The sequence below is a fragment of the Onychostruthus taczanowskii genome, unplaced genomic scaffold (genome assembly GCF_017590055.1).
Source record: "Onychostruthus taczanowskii isolate IOZ18803 unplaced genomic scaffold, ASM1759005v1 scaffold98, whole genome shotgun sequence".
In the NCBI taxonomy this organism is placed as follows: Eukaryota; Metazoa; Chordata; class Aves; order Passeriformes; family Passeridae; genus Onychostruthus; species Onychostruthus taczanowskii.
The window spans coordinates 1,654,037-1,667,161 of NW_024507879.1; the positions used below are offsets into that span (position 1 = coordinate 1,654,037).

The following is a 13,125-nucleotide window of genomic DNA, read 5'->3' on the forward strand; positions in this document are numbered from 1 at the left end:
GAAAGAGATGCCTTGAGCTGTCAGAAAACATCAGTGCCAGTCAGGGACTGCACTGGCAGCACTCTGGGGCATCTGGAATAGACTCTGGCTGGATGTTCAGGTGTGATGGAAGAGGGAGGGGGAAGGTGGGATGCTCAAGATAGGCCTGTTTAATCTAAAAAGCTCTGCATCAGAAAGCTGCAGAGTTTAAAGGCCTTAGACTCACAGCAGCTGGGCAGGGGGAGTACAGCTCATGTATATCAAATACTGAGCTCTGTGAGTAGGTGTCCTTCAGTTCCTCAGAGCAGGAGTCTCTGCCTGGTCCCAGCGATGTGTGCCTGCCAGAGCATCCCTCCAAAGGGTTTTCCATCCCTTTGGCAGAGTGACTTGGTGGTGGCTGTCTGTAAATGCCCAGCAGGCTGGCCTGGGGAGAGGGCTGGCCAGGTGACATCTGGACTAGAAATTGTCTGCTAGAATGATTTAAAGTTGTGAATTTTTGCAGAGGGGCCTGGGGTTTGTTGTGCCAATAGTGGGACAAGTTTGTTGCATAACATAATTGTTCTCCACAGAGCCAGGGAGGTGGAGAAGTGAAGAACATATATCTCGTTCCTGTATTGGAACAGGCTTGGCAAAATCGTATCCCTGAGTACTCTTTCAGTTCAAGCCATGAACATTTTCTCTGGATTTACTGCAGAATTTAAGCCTGGCAGCACTTTGTAGTTTGGCTTTCACAGAGCAAAGGAGAATATTTCAAATAACTGGTTGTTGTCAACATCACAGGAGCTTTTTAATTGATAAGGTATGGCTCTGTGATACTATTTGCAAACCTGTCATGAGAGGTGAAGGTGATTGTGAGGTGCTACTTATCACACCATTATTAAATGCTGTATTACTGTTGCATAATGTTTATATTTCAGCTTCTCCTGGTTTGTGTGCCTGCACACAATACCTCAGGGTGGGAAGATGACATATTCCAGCTTTTATTTTCATATCTGGGAAGAGCAGTGAGGATAAATATGGGGTAAGTCTGGAAAGGGAAGGTGAAGGCACTATCTGGGAAAAGACAGCGATGGACCACTGCTGTTAGGACTAAAAGGGGGTAAAGAAGGTGGATTCTGATTGGATCCATGAGCCCTGACCAAGCCAGTGGCCATCCCTGGCTACTGACTCTTCTGAGAGCCTTGCTCTCCAAATTAGGCACCACAATTAATGTGAAGGGGAAATCACTTGAGCATGGTTTAATAGGAAACCAACATCATATTTTGGGACAAGGTTATAGAAATCCGTGCAATGACAACATCTAAAGGAACCGTTTCTGCTGGTGAAATTGCAGGCATAAAAATCCCAGAATGCAAAAAATTTTGAGGGCAGGCTGGATTTTTCAGTCAGGATGTGTTAGTATTTGCCTTTATTGTAAGCAGGCTTTGGTCCACAGTGCCTTGGAGCTGCTGAGCCCTGGGACTGGGCTGCCCACACAGCCCTGGGGTCCATCCCAGCTGAGCCCCAGCCTTTCTGCTCCATTGCCTCTTTCCTGAATTCAAGTGTCTTGGTGGAACAGAAATCAGGAGATCACAATGTAGAAGGGAATCATTTATATTCTCCTGATTGGCATTGCCTCAGATCTGCTTTGCTGATTTCTTGACCTCCTGGGCCTGATGTCTGTTCTGTATTGCAGTTGTTGATGTAAGGGAGGGCTAAACTCGTATCTGTAGCTTGGACCGACATGGATAGAAGTGTCATCCACACACTGCCTTCAATGCTAATGGCATCTAAGGAAGTCCTGTAGGAAACAGTTGCTCCAGAGAAAAAGACCTGCTTTTCAGGCTTCTTCAGATCTGCTGCCTTGGCATGGTGTATGGGCATGGAGCCAGGACCAGGAGCAGGCAATCAAAGTGTTAATTGGGTGAGGGTAAATGATGTCTTCTCTTTCTCATTCAGCTGAGTTTCTGTGTTGAAACTTGTTGTTCTTGACTTCCTGTGGGTTGTCTGGTAGAGGGATGGGGACATAAGTTTAAGTTTGTCTTTTTCTGTTGCTTTTATGCAGGGACACCACCGGAAGGCTAGCTTGAATCCAGAGCGAAACCTGTGAAAGTGAGAAAAGCAATGAAATGGTGAAATGATCTTTCTAAATGTGCAGAGAATGAACAAACTCATGACTTGGTTCTACCTGTGAATAACTATGGAAATAAATATTCCCACTGAAATCAAAGGAATGAGGTGAAAAGCTAAATGCATGAAACCATGGAGGGAGGTGCACCAGGAGTTCCTGATCAGATTTCCTGATTTAAGTATTTTAAGTAAACATACATGATCAGTGAAATGGCAGGGAGTTTGGTGTGCTGGCCCTGCTGGTGACTGCATTTGTGAGACAGAAAATCTGAGGAAAATACATGCGTTGACTCAGTTGGAGCTTTCAAAAACACCCAAAAAACCCTATGAATAACTAAATGAGGAAGCTGTCTGCTTTCTGAGAGGGGAGGGGGAGGACATGCTTGTGTACTTCATGTTAAATACAGTTTGGGTGAATGGACTTCTTTTGCCAGCTCCCAGCAGGATGGTGTTTGAAATGCAAGCCTCGCAGCATCGCTCTGGGCTGCTGCAGTCCCAGTGAAACTGCCCAGGACGTGTGCTGGTAACCATTTGTCACCTTTGAAGCTCGCAGCCAGCCTGAAGAGGGCTGGGGGGGGTGAAGGGTGCGGGATTTTGGCACGGATAGATCCGCGGGCAGCCGGAGCAGCTAGCTCCCTGCGCTCTGCATCGCACAGAGCAAGAGGGACATCTCTTGGCACGCTGGGGATGCGCTCCCCCGGCTGCTCCCTCGCGGTGACACGTCCCCATGGCACCTTCACGGGCACCCGTGGGCTGCTCCCGCTTCCCACCCCTGGGGGTGAGCCCAGGATTGTGCTGGGGGGGCCTGGGAAGGGCAGGTGGCTGAGCCAGGCCAGCAACAGCTCAGCAGTGCAGGGATTACAGATCCCTCCCTTGGGAACAGGATGCTCTGCATGTGGAAATGGGTGCAAGCGTGGCTGTGCTGCTCCTGTGCCTGCTGCCCGTGCTTTATTCAGAGACAGAAGATGCCACGGGCCGGGTTAAGAGCTCAGAGTGCGTCCCATTATCAGCACAGGGCAAGTTAAGTTGTGTCGTTGGCCTAAGGACTGCAGTTGAAAATCATAGCTGTTCTCACCTCCAGAGATTTGTGCTTTTTTCAGGCTGAGATTTTAGTTTTCTCTGTGCACACGTGCTCACACTACCTCACCTCTGGTTCAGGCAGCAGTAGATGATGGGGTTGTACATTGTTGAGCTCATGGCGAGGAGGAAGACTGCGAGATACACCTGCTGAATGTACTTCTGCTGGTAGATGTCTTCCTTGAAGCTCCCCAGGATGAAGTATATGTGATAGGGCAGCCAGCAGACAGCAAAAATGATCACCACTACCACCATCGTCTTCACAAACTAGGAAACCAAAACCAAGGGGTTATTCCTGGGCTCCGGGGGATTGGACTCGTTGGGGCCGTGGGAAGTGCTGGTGTCACTTTGAGCCTGGTTTGCCCTCCCAAAGTGCAGAGTATGGAATGTAGACCTGCACTGCAGTGGCAAAGAAACCAACCCTGGTGAACTGGGAACAGAGAGGGAGTGCCCTGGCCATGGAAACTGCGACAGGGAGGGAGTGCCCTGGTGATGGGAACAGGGTGGGGGTTAAAGCAAACCTTTCCCTGAGCACTGAGTGGACTCTGCAGAGGAGCTGCACCAGGGAGCTGAGCAGGGAAAGGAGATTGCTGCTCTTACACTGAGACTGCTCCACCCTGTCCAGAGTTTCAGCCTGGTTTATTCTGTGTGGATTCTCTTCAGTCTCTAAGGGCTGCTGGCAGCCAGCCTGCTGCTCTGAGCCTTTCTTCCTTGAAGGCTGGCTGGTGCACGCAATCACCATTTTTTTCAAACTTGCAGGCTGATGCCCTTTACCCCAGAGCCGAAATATTTTGTTAACCTTTCAAGCCCAATCCCACAAGATTTTGTATGGAACACCAGCTCCATTTTGGAACTGGAGCCAGCAGGGCTGATGTGCTGGGGGTGATGATATACTTAAAGTTTCACTTCTGACCTTTTTTTTGGCATTAACTTGGTGTTGGTAGTGGACTCTGTTCAGGTGGTTGTCTGGAGCCGTGCTGCTCCACAGAGTAACTCCTATAATGCTGTATGCAACAAACATCACCACTAAAGGCAGCAAATAAATCAACACAATCACGGCAATGTGGTACCTGAAAGAGAAGAAGAGGCAGTTTTTCACAGTCAGTATGGCTCTTGGAGAGCTCTTTCACAAACTGTCTTTTGGATATGTATGCTGGCTCCTACTAGTGAAACCACAAAGAAACTTTGCCTATAATTTTTGTTACAGGGACTTCTGTAAACAGCAAAATCTCATCTCTCTTGTGGTGTGATGGGGGATCCTTGGGCTGGATTCCCTGCTCTTTCAAGACAGAGTAACACCACTGCTCTTTCAGCAGAGGGTTGCAGTCCAGGGCCACGTGCACTGAGCTTTGCTGTCCCCCTGCAGCCAGGGGGAGAGAGAGAGAGGGTGGTAAAAGTACAAGTCCTTAAATCACAGGTATGGGAAAGGAATAGTCCAGAAACTATAGAGTAACTTGATGAATGCAGCAGTGGCAACAGTGGAAAGAAGCCAGATCAGGGACTGGCTGCTAACAGGGTGCACAAAGATGCAGCCAGTGAGGAAGGGATGCTTCCTGTATTTGTGCAGCTGGCTGTTTTTATTTGTGTGAGCACACACAGTTAATGTACCACCAACAGGCCACACAGTCACAGCTCCAGCTGAAAGCACTGGCATCCGTCCCCTTAGCTGCATTTTAACCTCGGCCCTTTCTAGCTTTCCATGTCACCCCACAAACTTCTGCTGGTTCCCTCATGCTGGGGGCTGATTAGTTTAAGCAATCACCATTTATGGGAAGGGAACAACCTGCTCAGTCCCTTGCAGCAGCTGTCAAATGAACATAAACAGAGTGAAAAGTAGGATTAGGCAGGAGGGCTCCGGCACACGCTGCTGGCAGTGACCCCAAAATGCTGGGGGGTGCAAATGGTCTTTCTCAGTCTGACAAGGCTCTGGGGTTACTCCTCACATGAGTGCTTTGCTGTTGAATGGGTGCTGGGGCCTGCAGTGGTGTTTGTTCCTTGGGGTGGCTGCAAATACCAGACTGGTGGCTGCATAAAGAAAAATATTATATTTGTGAGATGTGGCATGTTTGTCCCTGCCTGTCTTCCACTTTTTCCTACTGTGCTCAGAGCAGTTCCTCTTTTGTAGGTCTAGTGCTGTGTGTGGAGTGCAGCACAGCCCTTTTAGGGTTCCCATCCAAGGGAGGATGGGAGCCTGAGTTTGAGCACATGTAGAAAGAAACTTTTAGTCTTGTAGCTTTGCTACTTTGCTGCAAAGTTAACCTGTCACCAGAAGAAAAATCCTCTGTGGTTAAGGTTCTTTACTCTGGTTAAACTTCTATATCCTTTATAGCCAGTATTTTTCAGGCACTGGCAGTCAGTAGTGCGTTGTTTGGGGTTTTTAAAATTATTGTGATTTTTATTTTTTTACTTCCTTCTGTCATAATTATACACATCTTTCCTGCAGAAAAGGATTTTCCTATGTTCTGAAGCCTAGAAATCTTGAAAGATGGGTTTATTCAACTGCAAAGGATTCAGAGGACACACAGTCAACACAGGAACCCAGCTCTCAATTTTTTTGTTGTTTTTCTTTGGGCTTCTTAGTATTTCTTTTCCTTTTTATTTGGACTAGTATGTGCATGGCTACACGTGGCTTTTAATGTTACAGGGACTTCTATAAGCAGCAAAATCTCATCTCTGCTGGTGTGATAAGGGGTCCTTGGGCTGGATTCCCTGCTCCTTCAAGACAGAGGAACATCATTGATCTTTTAGGTGAATGGCTACACATGGCTTTTAATGTTACAGGGACTTGTATAAGCAGCAAAATCTCATCTCTCTGCTGGTGTGATAAGGGGTCCTTGGGCTGGATTCCCTGCTCCTTCAAGACAGAGGAACATCATTGATCTTTTAGCAGAGGGTTGCAGTCTCACAGAGGACACACAAATCCATTAACAAAGTGCATTCAGAGGACACACAGTCAACACAGGAACCCAGCTCTCAATTTTTTTGTTGTTTTTCTTTGGGTTTCTTAGTATTTCTTTTCCTTGTTATTTGGACTAGTATATGAATGGCTGCACAAGGCTTTTTCTCCACGGTCTGTGCTGCAGGCATCTGTCCCAACAAACCCATCACTCAGTAAGGTTTCTGGGGAGCAATGTTTCCCACTTCCTTTCTAAGAGAGAGACCAAAACCTGCAGAGCTGAGGCTGTTCAGGGAGGGAGAGCTGGTGAGTGATGGATTGTGGTCAGGAGCTGCTGCTCTTCTGCTGGAGATCCCAGAAAGGACCTGCCCTGCTACTTGCCACGTTCAGGACCAGCCTTTCCAGCCCACAGGGGCTTTGACAGCATGCTGGGGAACTCATCTGAATCCTTTCCATGCCATGGATGTGGGAAAGATAAACCTCATGCTCTTCATCTGGATGGAATTGCCTCACGTATTAGTGGTTATCTATTCTCCCTCCTCCTCTATCCACAGGAGCCTGGCACACTGCTCCCCAAAAAGTACCAGAGGGTACCAAAAAGGAGCCCCCAGGAGGAGGAGCATCATCCAGCATGAGAAGTTTGAGCCTGATTTTGCTCAGCTGGGAACAACTGGCAACCACTGTCTGCACATGCTGCAGCTTGCCCAAAATGACACAAAGGTCGTGGAACTTGGCACATATTAGTGTGAAAATCAGTTAGTTTGGTAATAGCTGAGTTAAGGAGGCATCCAGCTGCCTGCCAGAGATGAAGACTGAGCAGGGAAAATGTCTCACGTGCATGGAGCCTTCACAGTGGGTTTTGGTTTGAAAAATTGCACTTTGTTAATTGATCTGTTCCTTTTCCTCATTTCTTCCATTGCTACTTTTATATAAATATGTTTTGTTTGATAAATTTCTCAAAGGTTCATGGTGTGCTTTGCATGATGAGTAATACCAGCAGATCCCCTGAATGCAGGGTAAGGCCTGCTTAATCTGTTTGAACAATCTTGCTTTCAAGCAGGAGGAAATCACTGTGAGGCTCAGGAACCTTCAGGAGTGCAGATGTGTGCCCAGATAAATATGTCTATAAAACCCTAGGATGTTTGAAACATGCTGCTCTCTGGTTTTATTTTCCTTTTACCCCCACAGAGGGCAGCATAATTTTTAACTAATTACGTGGCTTCTCAGCATTAAAGATACCCAGTTTCCTCCTGCCTGATGGAGGAAGAAAATCCAGAGCCTTTGAAACCAGGATTTACTGATTGTTTAGAGACTTTTTGAACTGGTTTCCCTTAAATTCCCCAAGCCCTGTATGTAGGGTTTCTGGACATTATAACCAGCTTTCAAAGCAGGGGTGGAGGGCAGGTTCAGGATTGCCTTGAACCACGATCACCTGGCAGCTTTTTCCACATCTGGCTCAAATTGCGTTTGGATGGGCTGCCCCAGCCCCAGGCTCTCCTGGTTTCTCTCCCAGCACCCTCCACAGCCAGCAGTTTGGAAGTTATTTTCCTGGCTAACTTTAGCCTGAATTAGGAGTTTTATCACGTCTCTTACGCCAGCTGGTGCTTGGATCCAACGTCATCAGGCCAGACCACGATGCATTTCATGGTGCCGTTGTCCACGGTGATCTCGGCGTAGAAGCACTGCGGGAAGGCAAGCCCGAATGCCACCAGCCAGATGATCCCAATGATGACCCTGGTGCTTCCAGCAGACAGCCTGGGCTTGAAGGGGTGAATGATGGCCACGTACCTGCAAGAAACAGGTGTAGAGCTTTTACAGTGAGATTGGCAGTCTGTACAACAGACACAGCAATTGTAAAAACTCATCAGGAGTGAGCGGGCTTCATTAATACAGACATTTTGACAGGTTCCAGGCTGTAAATAATAAGGAACCAAATCCTTTCTGGAGAGAATGATTGCAAGTCTTAGGGCAGAATATATTAAACCCAAATGGATGGATGCTGCTGGTGTGAGGAGGAAGCAGTCTTTTATAACCTCTGCCTACAGGCTTTGCAAGCATTCCCCTTATGGGATTTTTCATAGAATCCCAGAATGGTTTGGGGTTGGAAGGCACCTTAAAGAATACCAAGTTCCAATCCCCAGCCATGGGCAGGACACCTTCCACTATCCCAGGTTGCTCCAAGCCCTGTCCAGCTTGGCCTTGAACACTTCCAGGGATGGGGCAGCCACAACTCCTCTAGTCACCCTGTGCCAGAGGAAGAATTTCTTCCCAATATCCCATCTAACCCTTCACTGCATCAGTGTGAAGCCATTCCCCCATCCTGTCACTCCAAGCCCTTGTGAAAAGTATTCTCGCTCTTTTATTGAAGTTATTTTTGCAAGTGCCTTACCAAAAAAAGCCCAGCCAAGTATGCTTTTTCTTCCTAATTATGTCCATCTCTGATGCTTCATATTAGCACAAGAGCAGACTGGGCTCTCGAGTATCCTTTACTCTGATTTTTTCCCCACTGATTTTTAGCTGTGGAAAACTCCTGCTGTCTCCCTCTGTTTGTGGCTGCCTCTTGTGCTTGCAGAGGAGGGAAGGGCTGACTGACCCTTTCATCCACGCCTGCTCAGAGCCCTCAGGCACATCTGACTATTGGATTACTCATGAGCCCTCTGGTTTTAAGTTCCCTGTGTGGAAATGCACGGTGTTGTAACGAGTACATAATCAATTATGCATTTCTTGTCATGCTGTCCCTGTGCTTTGTCATGGTCGCAACAAAGGCATAATAGAGTGGAAAATGCCCATTGCCTCCTGGTTTTCATAGGAAAAATCTGACAAATTGTGCTGTCTCTTAGCCAGGCTGTTGGTGGGGAGCTGTGCCCAGCTGCTGCTGCAGGACAGGCAGCACAGGGAGCAATCCAGGGCTGCACAGCAGCAGGGCCTTATTTAGCTCTAACATTTTCATGTCACCTCACTTTTCTTTAGCTTGCCATAGGCAGTGTTACACAGTGCTCGAGTCTGCTCAGGGAGGAATCCCCTGGTGGGTATTCTCCAGAGTGTTTGCCCACAGAAGTGTCTGAAATAGTGATCTGTGGCCCTCAGTGAATGGCAAGTCCTGGGAATAAATGATGCCAGCCACCGTGCTGTCACTGCAGCCCGTGCTGCAGACACCGAAGGTGTTACAGGGCTGGGTGCAGGCTTTCCCCTGAGGCAAGCTGTGATTTTAGGTGAGCTCCTGCAAGCTGGGAGATTTATCAAACCTGCTGAGATCTCCTGGCCCCTCTTGCTGTGTGGCAGCTTGGCCTTTATCCCCATGCTCTCGTGCTCCTTGTGCCCTCTCTCAATGCCCCTGTGACATCCCAGGATGCTGGGACTACAATCTTCCTCTGCTCCTCAGGCGTGTAGACAAAACGAGCTGAATTTTGGACCCTCTAGTGCACTTTCCAAGCAGGCCATAGGAGACTTTGCTAAGCAGAGTGTGAAACTCGAGCTGATCGATCAGGCTCATTTGTGCCTCCAGGGCTGCAGTGGGAACAGCTGCTCTGGGAATGGGGAGATGGAGTGATCCTAGACCCAACAGTGAGCAGTATCACCAGGGCTTTTCCACGCCAGACAAAAGTGACTTAGAGCTATCACTTCTCAGCCTCCTTCCTTAAAATAAACCACTTCAGAAGATGTTTTTATAGAAGTTAAACACTGCAGCTGGAGTGGACACAACTTCTCTTAACAATAAATGGAAGCGTCGAGTTTCCAGGAGACAGTCAGGATCTATTTTAAGGCTAACTAAAGAATAGCTAAATATGGTTTGCAGCGAGGTGCCAAGTCCTCTTTCTGATCTGTGCCATGTAACTAAAGAGATTTTGGCTATATAGGTGCTTTCACCAAAAATCCCTAAGGAACATGAGTAAGAAGACACGACAACAGGCTGAAACGGCTTTTAAAAAGTATTCTTTGTCAGACAAATGTATAAAATAGTAGCTAACAACAACCCTTGATTTACAGCCAGGAGCAGCAAAAGAATATTTGAGTCTAAAACTGAGCTGCCATTGATTCTAAAAAGGGATTTGCTTACATCTGGACGACTGCAGACTGACAAACACATCCCTCAGCCCCGTCCCCAGCTCCTGCACAGGTTTCAGCGGGCATCCCCGGTGAGAAAAGCCCTTTTTCTCTCTCCCAGCCTGTTCATCCGGTGAGATTGGTGTGTGATCGCTTCCTGAGGCTGGGTGTGCCGGGCTGATCCCAGCTGCGACCCCCATGGCTCAGGCAGCGCGGCGCTTTGGATGGCTCCGGAGGGAGCTGCATCCCCTCCCGAGGGAGCTGCAAGAGCCCCTGTGGACACAGGGAACCTGAAGGAAACGGCAAAGTCAGCAGCAGGGCTTTGATAAAGGAGTGCCGGTATTTCACTCCTTTGATTTAGGAGTGATGGTATTTTTGGGTGCCGGGTCAGGCTGACCCAGGGAAGTCTTCACCCTGAGGCTGCAGCAGGGAGAGGGGAAGGAAGGATGGAAGGAGGAAAGGAAAAGGAAAAGGAAAAGGGAAAAGGAAAGGAAAATAACCTCCTCTGCTTCTTGCACACAGCATTGCCTGTAAGGGAGGATACTCCCACAGGCTTTTGGCTGCTTTCTAGTGAAAAGGAAAAACAGTTTCATGCTATTTAACAATGAGCTGTAAACACAGTCAGACTCCAGAAATTAAAGCTTAAGTAAAAGTGACTTGGCAGTTGGAAGTGAATTTTATGAAAATACCAAGTTGCCCCAGAAGTCAAACGGAATCACTGTAATTACTTCCCTCCTTCTCGGAATAAGCAATTCTAATGAACCAGAGGAGCAGACTCTGCCATTCCTAATCTAATTCCCATTATTTCTGGTGGTTTGCTGGACTCACAGCAGGATTAGGGCTGCTGATAGTTTCAGCAGCCTGCAGCATATTCTCCTTTTTCCGGATATATCCGTCTCATGGTTTAAAAAAAACCCAACAAAGCCACATGAGAGTTTTCACGATGATTGGGAAACAATTTCTGATCAATAATGTGGGAACAACAAAAATATCAGCCACTTCCACTCATTACAGATTTGGGTGTGATTCAGACCAGGGATTAAACCACGCCATAATTAGCATCAAACCCTACAGTCTGGCACTCCTTACACTTTGCTGATAAGGCACATGACAGAGTGGGGGCCAAAGCATTACAATGATTTTTTTTCACGACTTACAGGGGATCTTTTTGGACTTCACCTTCTCCATTCACCTCTTACCTCTCTGCAGCCACGGCTGTCATGGAGTAAATGCTCACAAACACTGCAGTGATGGGGAACCAGTTCTGAAACCTGCAGAATTCCTCACCAAAGTACCAGACATTGTGGCTGGCATAGATAAAATTGAAGATGGTGTTGAAAGCGGACATCAGCAGGTCCGAAAGGGCCAAGTTCACGATGAAGTAATTGGTCGCGGTCCTCATCCTCCTGTGAGCCAGAATAATCCAGATGATGGTGGCATTGCCAAGGATGGATGTGACAACGATGAAGGAGTAGGTGATGGCCCACAGAGCAATCCTCCAGCCCGGCTGGCTGAACTGGGTTGCCGCTGTCCAGTTGCCGCCGTCCTGCAGGGAGCCAGCCTGCGAAACGTCGCTGGCGTTAAAAACGGAAAACACGCCCATGGCTTTTCACTTCTTGCAAGTGTAGAAGAAAATCTTCTGGCATCTGCTCATTTCCTTGCAGTGGATGCTGGTGTATGAATTTCCACGCATTTAACCAAGTGCTGTTAAAAGGACGTCGGGATGAGCTGCCTCGTGTCCTCTCCTCCTGTTTTCCAAGTGATGCAATGCAGTTCCAGCAGGAGATGAGCGATGCCAAGGGCCTCCTCCTTCTTCCCTGGCATTTTAACCTATGCTTGAAGAGAAAAAAAAACCTGAAGAACAACTCTCTTCTTCAAGTTTCTTTTTCGTCTAAAAAAGGAAGAAAAAAAAGGGAAAGGAAGATGTTTTCCAGGCCAGCAGCAAGTGATGCAGCAAGCAATCTTCCTTTAGATTACTTTTAGGGACAAGAGAACATAAACGGAAGCCAAAAAAACACTTCAATCCAAGTAGAAATTCTTGGTCAGGGCAGCAGTTTTCTAAAGCACCAGGTGTCTGAATCCCCTGCAATGGGAGTGAGGACGTTTGCTGTTCTTTCCTGTGCAACTATTAAGCACGAGGTAGGAGTTGCACTGGGATAAAATCTCAGCAGGTTTTAAGGGGACTTAGAAAGGAGGTGGAGTCTCTTGCAGGGGAGAACTAAACAACAATTTGACATCAAATGAAACGTGGCAAAGTGGTACGTGCAGCTTCCCCCTTGCTGCACTCAGTTTTGAATAACCTCTGCAATGGCCACGCTGCCCTGTCAGGATTTTACAGGCTTACATGCAAGGGTACTTATTTCTCCAGGTTTACCAGTCCTGCAATCCTCAAGTTTCCAGGACCCTGCCTGACTTCCCGTGAGCTCTCACAGCAAGAGAGAAACTATATTTGATGCAATTCAGTAAGATCCTTCCTTTTGCATGGTGCATCCCCTTTCCCAGGGTGTGCTGTAGGAACTTGGTGACCTCATGCCCGCAGAAATTTTGGGTTCTTGTAGGAAAGAGGAAGCCCTGACGCTGCTCGGAGCACAGCGCTCCTGCTTGCCGTCAGCTTAAAGCAAAGCAGGAGTGACACTCAGAGGCTGAGACATCCAAGAGTACTTGGCACTCACTCATGCCTGCTCAGCTGGGAGCTGAAGGGGTTTCAGGTATGAAAAGCTGCCTTCAGGATTCACAGTGCCTGTAGTGCTGGCATGGCAGCAGTTTTCCAGCTCCTGCAGCTGGTGCCAGGCTCTCCTGTAACAGGGCAGTGTTTATCAGCTCAGGATCCTCTGCACCAGCTCAGCCTGGAATCTTTCCTTGCTTCATTAATTTCTGGAGGCAGCCTTGAGTTAACCCATCACCTAAGCAACTCTTTCAAGCACTTTTTCTCTGTTGCAATATTGCCCAGGTGTTACTTCTAAAGAAATCAACACCTGTAGCCCTGCATGTAAAGTCTCCTCCTCTTCCCTGGAGGTAAT

The 13,125-nt window shown here is 47.8% G+C and overlaps 1 protein-coding gene across 1 annotated transcript; it reads right to left on the reverse strand.

Annotated features, from left to right (window-relative positions):
- Window positions 1-1,134: 1,134 nt before the first annotated feature.
- Window positions 1,135-11,723, reverse strand: TACR2 (tachykinin receptor 2). The gene is made up of 5 exons (XM_041427288.1): window positions 11,305-11,723; window positions 7,655-7,849; window positions 4,079-4,235; window positions 3,236-3,432; window positions 1,135-2,062 (listed from the first exon to the last, which is right to left on the reverse strand). Exons 1-5 carry the CDS (start codon window positions 11,706-11,708, stop codon window positions 1,867-1,869), a joined length of 1,149 nt encoding a protein of 382 aa, XP_041283222.1. The 5' UTR covers window positions 11,709-11,723; the 3' UTR covers window positions 1,135-1,866.
- Window positions 11,724-13,125: the final 1,402 nt, after the last annotated feature.

Bases quoted from the DNA above. Each gene is read 5' to 3' on its own strand.
- TACR2 (XM_041427288.1), bottom strand. From the start codon at position 11,708: ATGGGCGTGTTTTCCGTTTTTAACGCCAGCGACGTTTCGCAGGCTGGC. The intron at 7,850-11,304 runs GTAAGAGGTGAA...TGTTTCTTGCAG, and splicing joins ACAGCCGTGGCTGCAGAGAG to GTACGTGGCCATCATTCACC. The intron at 3,433-4,078 runs GTCAGAAGTGAA...TTGGTTTCCTAG, and splicing joins AAGTTAATGCCAAAAAAAAG to TTTGTGAAGACGATGGTGGT.